The sequence below is a fragment of the Lasioglossum baleicum genome, chromosome 3 (assembly GCF_051020765.1).
Source record: "Lasioglossum baleicum chromosome 3, iyLasBale1, whole genome shotgun sequence".
Taxonomy (NCBI): domain Eukaryota; kingdom Metazoa; phylum Arthropoda; class Insecta; order Hymenoptera; family Halictidae; genus Lasioglossum; species Lasioglossum baleicum.
In genome coordinates this window covers 1,489,880-1,501,198 of record NC_134931.1, presented here as the reverse complement: position 1 = coordinate 1,501,198, position 11,319 = coordinate 1,489,880, and the positions used below count along the sequence as shown (strand labels likewise).

The 11,319-nt window shown below is 39.1% G+C and overlaps 1 protein-coding gene across 4 annotated transcripts in view; it reads right to left on the bottom strand.

The window, feature by feature from the left end:
* Positions 1–11,319, bottom strand: part of Bbg (PDZ domain-containing protein big bang) — a 123,202-nt gene that overhangs the window by 85,410 nt on the left and 26,473 nt on the right. The window contains exons 1-2 of one of the 4 annotated variants that reach the window (XM_076420211.1): positions 282–608; positions 13–184 (exon numbers count right to left, since the gene is read on the bottom strand). The exons of 1 other annotated variant lie outside the window; for it this stretch is intronic. In XM_076420211.1, coding sequence (XP_076276326.1) covers positions 13–15 — 3 coding nt within the window. In that variant the 5' untranslated portion in view covers positions 16–184; positions 282–608. Of the gene's footprint in view, positions 1–12; positions 609–11,319 lie in introns of those variants that run through there. 2 more of the 4 variants (XM_076420212.1, XM_076420210.1) reach the window with 2 other exon arrangements.

Genomic DNA, 11,319 nt, shown 5'->3' with positions numbered 1-11,319 from the left:
ACCGGTACTCACCATTCATTCGCCACTCGTTTTCATCGTCCGGAAGAATCGAACGGGGACCGGTCTGTCCCGTGTTATCCCGGCAGAGGCGAACAGGTATCCCAGCGGTGGTCTGCCCACGTGATCTCCGATATCTCCTTGGTCCTCTCCCAGGTAGTTGTCACAGCTGGACCTCGGCGCGCACCTACGGGTACCGTTAATAAAGCCTCTCTCTAATACCACCGGAGAGAATGGTAATCACGCGATATCGAACACGTCTTCGTAGAAAAAGGTAAAAGAACCTCGAGCTATTTCTCGATAGTTTGCGGTACTCGTTTGTTCGCGCGCGAGGTAATCGAGAGGATCTAGAATCGAGAGACTAACCGAACCGAACCGGCCGACACTGTGGAACGGAGTGCGTGGAGATCGAGCACGATCACGTGGCACCACACGCGGAAATCGATGGTTCGACGTGCATTCGGGACAACGCGCCGTGCCGGACTGGCTCGCCAGTAGGCTGACTTTCTTCCACGCCGCGCCGCGGATCGCCCCTTTGATTACAAACACCGTGTCCTGTCTCTTTCCACCTTTCTCTGCCTCTCCCTCCCTCCTTCCTACTCCTCTCTCTCTCTCTCTCTCTCTCTCTCTCTCTCTCTCTCTCTCTCTCTTGTTCACTCTGTACGCTCTCTGTCTGCCCGCGTCCCCCATTCGCTCAACCTCCTTCGCCCATCCGCTCGCTCCGCTCTCCGCTCTCGATGCCCATTCGATTCCCTGCTCTGGTACGAATCTGCTATCTAGGGATGGCATCGAGCTCATTACGGACCACCAATCATCAATTTCGTTTGCCAGGCAAAATTAACCCTTCGCGAACGTCTTTCCGACACATCTTTTCCAATGGGCAAGTGTGTGGATGTGTGTGGTGAGAATGAGAAACGTAATGAGTGAGAAGCAAACATGTATGAAGAGAATTTGGCACAATAGGCTCTCGTATAATGTGAACATAAAATTGTTTAACGTTAGTGTATATATGTATTTTGTGTGGCAGTAAATGTACGGGGTGTATCAAAAGTAATGGTTATCCGTTTTAGGGGTGAATCTACACCTCTGGATCGGTGGACATTTTTAAGAGAAACCTGCCGCCGAATTGTTTATAATAAAGAAAATTGTTGTTACTGTCTTTTTACATCAACACCTTCCATTTATCCAGACGAGAAAAAGTTTGAAAGAAGCCATGTGTCATAGACAAATAGTTATTGAGATATAAGTTGTTAAAGTTTTTGCAAAATTTGATTGTGTAGAGTTATACGTATAGACCAGGGGTCGGCAACCTGCGGCTCGCGAGCCACATGCGGCTCTTTGGATGTGAAGCTGCGGCTCTTTAGTTCCATACGCAAATATTATTTATTTTATAAAAAAAAAACATTTAAACATCGTTCTGAACTGATTAACGAGGATTAGGCACCGATTCTATCTCTCAGCCACTTGTACTCGCTTTTCACCGCACCCCTCCCCCGTAACACGCGTCGTCACTGTCGTCAGTCCGTCGGAAGCTCTCGAATGACGCCGTCGTCGCATGTTTCTATGTGGGTTTTAATTCGCTTTCGACGCAAGACAATTTGGCGTCTTCACCAGTGCTTTGGCTGAGACGTATAGTTTGTTGTTTCAAGTAAAAGAGTTAGAAGCGAATTATCTTCTCAAAGTTATGTATGTACATACATACAATATACATATATATTATCTAATTTGTTGTGAAAAACACTACTTATATATGAATAAACAGATATTTTTTCTTATGAATAAATATGAATAAATTATTTGTAATGTGTAAGTGTAATTGAAATATAATATAATTGAAATAAAATATAATTAAAATACAGCTCTCCAAATTATAGCCCAGAACTTTGAAGAAGTGCGATATATTTTTATGTTTTTCTTTCATGTTTGTGGTTGAAATTTAAAGAATGTGTAACACAGAGGTTATTTCTGTTCAGATATTATAAATTTATAAATAATAATTTCTTTCTATTTGAAACCTTCACATGGATTTTTCAACCTGTTCTTACCTATTACTTTATTATCCTTTAATTTTTAATTTTAATTTAATTACATCGTAATTCGTAATTAATGTAATTTAATTACTAAGTATTTTATAATTGTACTCTAATTTCAATGAGGAATTACGTTGTAATTTAATTACAATGTATTTTATAATTGTACTCCAATTGCAATTACGAATTACGTTGTAATTTAATTGAATGAAGATCTGAATTATAAATTACAATATAACTGAATTACAATGTAATTCAATTACATTGTAATTATAATTCCTGGAGTAATTCAATTGTAATTCTGCACATCTCTGGCAAGTTCCTCGTACAAATAACCACCGATCCGGAGGTGTAGATTCACCCTTACAACGGATGACCATTCCTTTTTATGTACATTACTTTTGTACATGGACTGTACACACACATTTACTGCCACATAAAATATATATGTATACAGACTTTTTAAACAATTTTATGATCGCGTTATACGTGTGTTTGAACATTTGTCAGTCGTTGTTACGTGAAATACATGGTACGTTTATTAACAGATTCTAATGACATCTACTGCTTGTACGGTAAGAGACTTCAGAAATATCTGAAAATATTTTGACAACATCTTCAGACCTTCTGAATTCGGACTGGAATAAGAGATTCAAGGAATGCCGTACTCGATGACTCTTGTTCATGGAGTAGCTTATTTGGAGTCCTACTTCTTGGGAATCTGATGACGCACCTGTGTCTTTTCGACTAGCAATGCACCGATGCACTAGGTGTCATATTAGGCAACTTTATCTTGGCTATTCGAGAACAGCAGAGTTTCACCGGAATGGCACAGCGCGATCCAAGTACCGCGCGCGTTTGTTTGTACACGGTCCGCCGCGAGATCCTACAAGATTCTGCGGCGCACCGACGTCCCATATTATCCTCGGACTTTCCATAACGATTAAGCCAGGAGAAAAGTGCCGGAGGCGTACTCTCGGAGAGCCTTCTTCTTCTCCGCCGCCGTGATTATCCCCCTCTGCTCAAGAGGAGCCCAGGCGAAACACTCTTCTCGTTCGCGAGGGCTCCTTAACGCGGGTATTTCAATCTTTTCGCGAAAGAGAATCGATTTTTTCGTGCCGAATCTTGCTGTTTCACTATTCCGGAATATGTATCTTAAAAGTTCTTGATTTTATTTCAAAGATTATAACATTTGAATACCGACCCCGTCAAAATTACAGATTTCTTAACACTAGACCTACCACTGCCGGTCAAATGACCGGTTTCATATTTTTTATTTTATAACTATTAGGTCGGAAAGAAAGTTCTTGCGGTTTTTGTTATTTTGATTTTATAATAAAAATCGCAAGAACTTTCTTTCCGACCTAATATTAAAATTATACAGTTACTTCCATGGTAAGTGTTTTGATCCTAAATTTCTTTATTCCAACACATACTATCCTAAAAATTGTACACAATCCAAGTAAATACAGTTTTGTCATTTTCGTAAGGTAAAACATTTTTATCGAGTTTAGTGTTAAATGTTTTATTAGAAATTTTTTAAATGACAATCCCATTCTTGTATTGGGTTGGCAAGAAAGTAACTTCGCTATTTTACGGTTAAGTAGAGCCCAATTTTTTATTTGAGCAATGAACTTTAATGAATTAGATATTTTCCCTTTCGTTCGATGATCTCTTGCAAAAAAGAATAAATAAGAAAATATTTTATTGATTAAAGTTCATCGTTTGGATAAAGAAATTCGGTTTCACATTTCATCTTAAAATACCGAAATTACTTTCTTGCCAACCCAATATTTAAAAATAAGATAGTTTGGTTTAACATTCAACCTTCTCGCATTCTGTGGATCCTACAAAATTTGATGCACTGAATATATCGGCGCAGAAATTGATTCTCCAAATAAATAATTCATACACGACTGACACGACAGTGAACGTGTTAAAATGTTAAACAGAATGAACTCGAAGAGATGGTAAACTAAGGAAAGGATAGATTACCGATTTCGGCCATGAGACGTAGCTTCCCAGACCGCCGTGACCATCGTCGCAGGATCTGCGGTTTCGCGAAAGAGGCCAATGGTATGTCCGACACGTCTGACAGGATTACCTGTAGTGAGCTCTATATCGGTGAGAATCGAATCGAATCGAATCGACGTAACCCGAGCAGCGCGTTTTCCCTGTGTGCATCCCGGCTACCGATCTACCAGAGGACGTTGCAGCTCGTTGCATTCCATTCAACCCATGACTCCCACCTTTCGTTTTCACGTGAAAGACAACAACGAATTATTTCTCTAAATGTTCACTGCATTAAACGCATCTCTTTCTTTTTATTATTACCACGCTTATATTAACTTGCCGTGTTGTTATTGTTGTATGCGTCAAATCTTGTAATCGAATTTTAATCCTCCACCCATAGTCCAATCTTGCTGAAATTTTGTATACACATTTGCTTCCGATGACAATAAAAGTAGAAAATAAAATGTATAATAAAAACTTTTTAAGAACCACGCTTATATTAAAATGTACTAAAAAGGAGAAAATAATCTTTTTCCTGGTTCTCAAAAAAATACCGGATACAGTTAAATGATTAATAACATTTCTCCCCAAAATTTTAAGCAATTAGTTCAAAATTTCTTCTGCTATAAAATTAGTGTCGGAATAGATAAATTAGATAAATTTAAATAAAATCATGACATAAATAAAAGCGTGGTTCGCCCACGAAATTACGTCAATATATAGTCAATATATATTATTTTTATAGTCACTAATGTCATTTTATTGAAATTTATATTAAATTTTTCTATCTATTCCGACACTAATTTTATAACGGAAGAAATTTTGAACTAATTGCTGAAAATTTTGGGGAAAGATATGATTAATAATTTAACTGGATTCGGTATTTTTTGGAGAACCTTGAAAAAATTATATTCTCCTTTTTAGTGCATTTTAATATAAGCATGGTTTTTAAAAAGTCTTTTTTATTGACCTTTATTTTATCTCGAGAATGAAACATTTCTTCCGACGTAGAATATTTCGATTCCCTATGATTTTTTAAATTTTATGGATATGCAATTGGTATAATACCTCGTACAATACTTAAATGTCTACCAATTGGTTAGATACCGACATATTTAATGATGCAAAGAATATTTTTAATAATGGTACAGCAATTTTTAGTGGCGCCTCGAAGTCACCATTCGAGTGCTAAGGTTTAAGGTTGTGAGATATCACGATCGAGAACTTCTCGAAACGATCCTCTGCGCACAGCGGTTCCTTATCTCGCAAGATCGATTCCGAGCATTGTACCAAATCTGGCAATTAACGAGAGTAAAAGTGCAGCTTTCTAAATGCTCGACGGGGCCCGTGAAAAATGTAATTTATTACGCATACGGGAGAATGCATCGATCATTGTAGTTTCTACATTCCGTCCGATGCGATATTTAATTTTCACATTTTTACAGACGAGCTCGCCGAGCCGAAAATAAAAGAGCGTCTCATTAAAATTAATATTCGAGTCTAGTTATTGCCCGTGATAAAGCCGGCGGATTTGCATGAACATTCGCTGTTGTCCAGATTATAAAACGTAACTCTGCTCGTGTTTACGTCGGTCCAATAATATTCTCATTAATTATTTGTGCGCAAACTATGACGGCTACACGCGCAAACAATCTCGTACAATCGTCGAGACTCTTTTCGAGATAAGTTGAAACATAGAGGTTGCTCGAGAGTCCGCGGTCGTTATCAGCGAGGTAACACAGGTCCGGAGCATATTTTACGAGTGCCGGATCATGTTGATCGCCAACAGTGGCTTTCGAGCTGCTGGTAAGCCGGGCTGGATCCCGAGTAAGCCGCAATAATGGTTCAGTGAAAGCTATTTTAGGTAACCGTTCGATTCGGTTTTATGGTTCGTCAGGGCCACGGTCTCTTTTGGCAAAAAGTGTCGATCTCATTTTCATTCGCAATTTTACAAAATTAAAACCTGTAGCTGCTACTTTTACGAAGTAATAAACGGATCTCCAGTATGGGTCATTCCTGAGATCATTTGAAGTCACGTTTTCCTTTGCGAAAATCTTCTCCGCGGCATTGTTAGAGTTATTAGGTCGCACAGTGGTCTGGAGACCCTATTTTCGTGGCCAAAATTCAATTTTTCAACTTTAGTATATTGAAAAAATTTTTTTCCTATACAGTAACAACCCTTCAAAACTCCTAAATTCAAAATATTATTCATTTTAGATAATTCTGTGCTGAGATACAGCGTTCTAAAGACAAAGTCAGAAAATTCCAAGTAAAAGAAAACGTTTTAGATTTCAATCATCGAATATCAGAAAATAGATTTTAATGATGGTTTTATACAGTTAGTAAGCGCATCTCAAATATTTAATCCATTTTTAAGCATTGTTTAGTCCATACACGAATAGCGTAAATTAATAGCATTTTAAACTTTGAAAAGAATTATACAAAAACGCTTAAGAGTGCTAAGCATCAGACTTGTTTTATATGAAAGCTTGAACATTAACTAAGAAGATCATGTATATTTTAACTGCAATCTCCCGCAATCTTGAACTATAAACGGATTTTAACAAATACGAGCCCGCGGTTATTCGACGCCTGGATACGCAGTTCCACTTAATCTTGCACAGTACAGTAAAAGCTCCTTCGTTGTCCAATGGCCGGGAGTTTGAGCGGACAACGATCGTGCCCGGACACTATTTTTGATTTATGACTGCGTCTAGATATCGCGCCGACCGCCGAGCGAGACTTGAATAGAGAGCCGAACATACAAGAGAAGGACAGAATGAAATACGGATCGTGCGACCGAAGCGTGTCGCCGTCGCCGGCACAGTTCAAAGAATGTCCCATACGCTGTTCTTCGTTGCGTTCGAAACTTTCATCGTCGATTAAACCACTAAATACAGTTGAAATTATATCGTGTTTGGTGTCATTTTAATCAGAGAAATGCCAGAAATAAGCTAGTGAAAGTCCCATAAAGGAATAATGGAAATTAAGAAGTTTGAGTATTCGATTCACTCGAGTCAATATGTTGTGGTGTCCACACCGATATACCGGAGCCGACATCAATCGTCGCCTCCCTGCGAAGCGACTCGGCGTTGACAGGCAGTGGAGTGGGTAGGCACTGGACAACGATCGTGCCCACAATTCAGGACAACGAAGGAGCTTTTACTGTAGCTTGGAATTACAATGTATATGTTTGTATGTATATGTTTTCTTTGCGCCAGTCAGAGACTCCGAAACCTCTCATTACTAGATTTCGTATAATTCCTCTGAAGAATTCAATCTTAGCTACTTTTCCGCGATTTCTAGACAATAGTATGCATTGTGAGAATTGTTAACAAGATTTTTCAAATGTTTTCGATGATCTGACAGAAAAATGTTTCCAACGAAAGTTAATCAGTATTCACTTTTCTACAAACTTCAATACAAAAAGTTAAAGAAAAATCTCTTTTTTTATAAAAAATGGAGGTCACCTCAATGTTCTAAATATTAACATATATTTTTTACTTCATAATATTCTAACTGGTATCAAGACGAATCCAACGACCTATAATAATATGAAATTAAACCTTGAAATAACGCTACAATAGTTTCGGCCACAAAAAGCGAGCTATGGGACCACTGTGGGTCGTTTGGAAAGTCATTTCGTTTTCTCAACGGAAAATGAAGACCAATTTTTTTACCATTTAGAATAAGTTTTATGATACTTTGTTCTATGATCATTTTTGGGGACTTTTCAGGCAACTTAAAGATCCCATGCTCGTAGAATTTCTGTTTTCTATTAGCAAAAAATTCAGGTATATGACTTTTCACGACATTATTTGAAATGAAATTTGCACCGCATAAAAAATGTTGAAAAAAGCGACAAAATGGTAATCCATAATTATAGGCACAAATGTTTAAAGCACTAATAACAACCCAGGTTGTCTGTTCACGAAGGGTTAATTGAATCTGAGGTCCACCGAAGCTCCTGAGGGTGTCGCGTCGTAGAAAGACGTTTTTAAACATTTTCTTTTGGGAATTTCAGTGGCAACCCGTCGATCGACGACCCTCGGCAAGTCCGTTTGCCGATTATTCGCCATTAGAGGCACTTTCGCCGGCAGAACCGTGCCGGTCCGTGGATACGCGGGCGAAAACGCCGGAATGCCGGAAGTCGAATTATGCAAAAGCCACAACAATGCGGCGAGACGGCGGAGTTTGAAAGCGGCGACGGCCGTGAGAATATTGCGCGCGTTTATCGGGATCGTTGATTCAGCGGGCAGAAGCAACAACGAGCGCTCGTTTTCCGTTCGGCATCTACTCGACGCTTGTACAATGTTCGACGAAAATTTTGCAACTTCTAGATCGTAGCAAAATCGGTTGCAACTAATCGTAAAAGTGCTACGTAGTCGGTCTGATTCCATTTGTTGAAATGCAGGAAATGTTCATTTCTAAACGGAGTCATGAAAATATTGCGAAGACAACGTAAAATCTCGAAAAAATAATAGAATGTTTATAGTCTAGTCGCCAGGTACTTTTACCTGGAAAGTATTCCGAACTTAATGAAATTTTGACACGTCTTTTAGGGGTACTCTGGGTTGTCGAATCTAAGTTTTCAACCTCGAGGACCCTGTGCTAACTTGGGGAGGGAGAGAAAACCACGATTCTTATTACCTTGTTTTGGTTTTTCGCCTATTACTTAAAAACTGAAAAAACGACGGCGGGGCCCGATGGGGGATGTTTTTTTATTATTAATATCTATATTGCTATTAAACATAACATCAACAAAAATATAAAAAGGCTTGAATCCACTCGGTTGAAGTAAATAAATTGTGCTGTCCTCCCCAGTTAAAAGTGAAAATGTAAGGGGTATGCGTAGTATGAAGATTATATATAGATATGTTGAAAAACTAAAGTTATGAGCCAAAAACTTGCAATTTCCTGCTAAATGTCACAATGCGTGGCTCAAAATGTCATTTTGAGAAACATTTCCTAATTTTGGACGCCTGTCTCTCGGTGCCTATTGGGTCAAAAAAAAAGATTGACCAGTGAAATTTGAAGGAAATTTAATGCTCTTTCCAAAAATGAACAACAAAAGTTCTGAGGACCCACAGTTTTTGAGTAATAGGCGAAAAACCAAAACAAGGTAATAAAAATCGTGGTTTTCTCCCCCTCCCCAAGTTAGCACAGGGTCCTCGAGGTCGAAAACTGAGATTCGACACCCCAGAGTACCCTAAATGACGTGTCAAAATTTCATTAAGTTCGGAATACTTTCCAGGTAGACGCCTTTGTTTCGACCTGCCGACTGGACTATTAAGGCCGTCTATTCTTAATTTGTTGGCGAAACCGCGCCATCTGCTCAGAACTTTTCCATCAAACTGTTCAATGGTAAAAAATTGTAGGTAATAGTCAGACTGCAGATGTTACAAGTCAGCTGTGAGGAACGATAATGGTGTAAAAATGTATTTTCTTTTTCAACAATTTCATTCGGTCGGAAATACCATAGGAATGGTATTGAACTGTATTAATGGTTTGACAGTTCTGTATTTCAGCTGTTCACTTTTATCGTGACTCTATAAAATCCTGAGTCCAATAATAATAAATTTTACTAAGAGCCGGTCTAAGAGGTTTCAACCTAACTGTGTCTTGTCTCCCGACATTACGTGATCTTTTTTCCTCCGTTAATAGCGCTTATGCGAACTGGCCGATACAAGAAGTCGTCCATTTAACGGGCTAATGATTTCCCGTCGCGCACCGCGGTTCTCAATGATTCCCGCGTCCCCGGTGGACGAGTATGGTCGCGTCGGCCACGTGCCGATAATTCGTCCGGCAAAAGTACTTTCGCTGGTGGAACCGCGTCACGACGCATCAGTATGCATCAGGACGCATCGAGACGCATTATGATGCAAATCTGCAGCGGGGAAGAATTCATATCTCCGTTAAATTATACATTATTGGCGTTAGAACTGGCAGGCGAGTCAAAATCACTGGCTCTCAATTTTTCCTTTTATTCGAGCTCAGATTTTCTGCAGAAGTGCATTTTAGCATTTAATCTACTCATTTATGGCATCCGAACATTTTCAAAAAATGCTAGGATACAAAACTGAATCGAATTTCATACCATTTTTATTTATTTCAGATCTACAAGCTCTGCTTCTTAAAATTTGTCTACAAAAATTGAAAATTGCATAAACAGCCGCAGTTTAATAATGAATCGGAACAATTCAATTCAGAATTACTTATCCAACTCTAATAAAACTACCCTCGTAGGTGGTGTGTTCTGCTCTAAGAAATTGGAGCTGCGCAAGTCGATTTAGCAGATTTTCAGTGAAACATTTAGCCGACTGTTTCAAGTAAACGATGTGCTCTCTGGAGCAAAATACGCGATGCTATCGAAAAGAAACCGAATTCTGTTTCTCCGCGCGTCGCGCCGGAAGTCGTTTATCGCGGCTCTGCTCGCGAGCATAATGGATGGTATCGGTATCGCGGCAGTCTCGAACCGTAACGTTTTTCATCGATATAATTGAACAGCGTTTCGCCACGACGGACCCGGGTTGCCAACTTTTCAACGATCGCAATCGCTGCTCGAAAAAGAAAAGGGAAAAAAGGAGCTGGCTCTCTGTACGAAACGATTTCGAAGCACCGACTCATCGCGGACTCCCGTTCGTGATGATGATAATAATGATAACGACTTTGTTGCGTCATGTGCTACGTGAATGGCCAGATGCATCGTTACCGATCGTGGAATACCTGTGCGAAGAAATATAACCGGGTGTCTAATGAGAGACAGAGAAAGTCTATGCAGAAAACAAAGAGAAGAGACAGTGTTACGCATTAAGGTAACTCGAGATGCTTGTATTTTTATTAATTGGTTGCTTTTCACCCCTTACTTTTGTTATCTCTTTCAGAAGATCTGCTAGCCGAATCGCAATTACACTAAACGCATCAACAATCACCACGGCAGACGCTTGATTTAGGCTTTTTTGCCGAGAGCAGCGCATTCCCAGACGACAATAAGCGTTTCGAATTAAATGCGTGAACAATTGCGACGACTAGGGTTCAGGATGTGTTACCTCCTCTCCGCTTTCAACGAGTTTTAGCTAACCCAGCATTTACAAGAAAAGTTTTCTTTCCATATACGGTAACTAGACTACGGATGTTTATGCAATTTTCAAGTTTTTTAGACAAGTTATAAGAAAGTGGGACCAAATGAAATCCTATTTTCAATCACAATAGCATTTGTATAGATCTGAAATAAATAAATACGTACTAAATTCTATCGAATCTGAGAATTCTGTCGAAC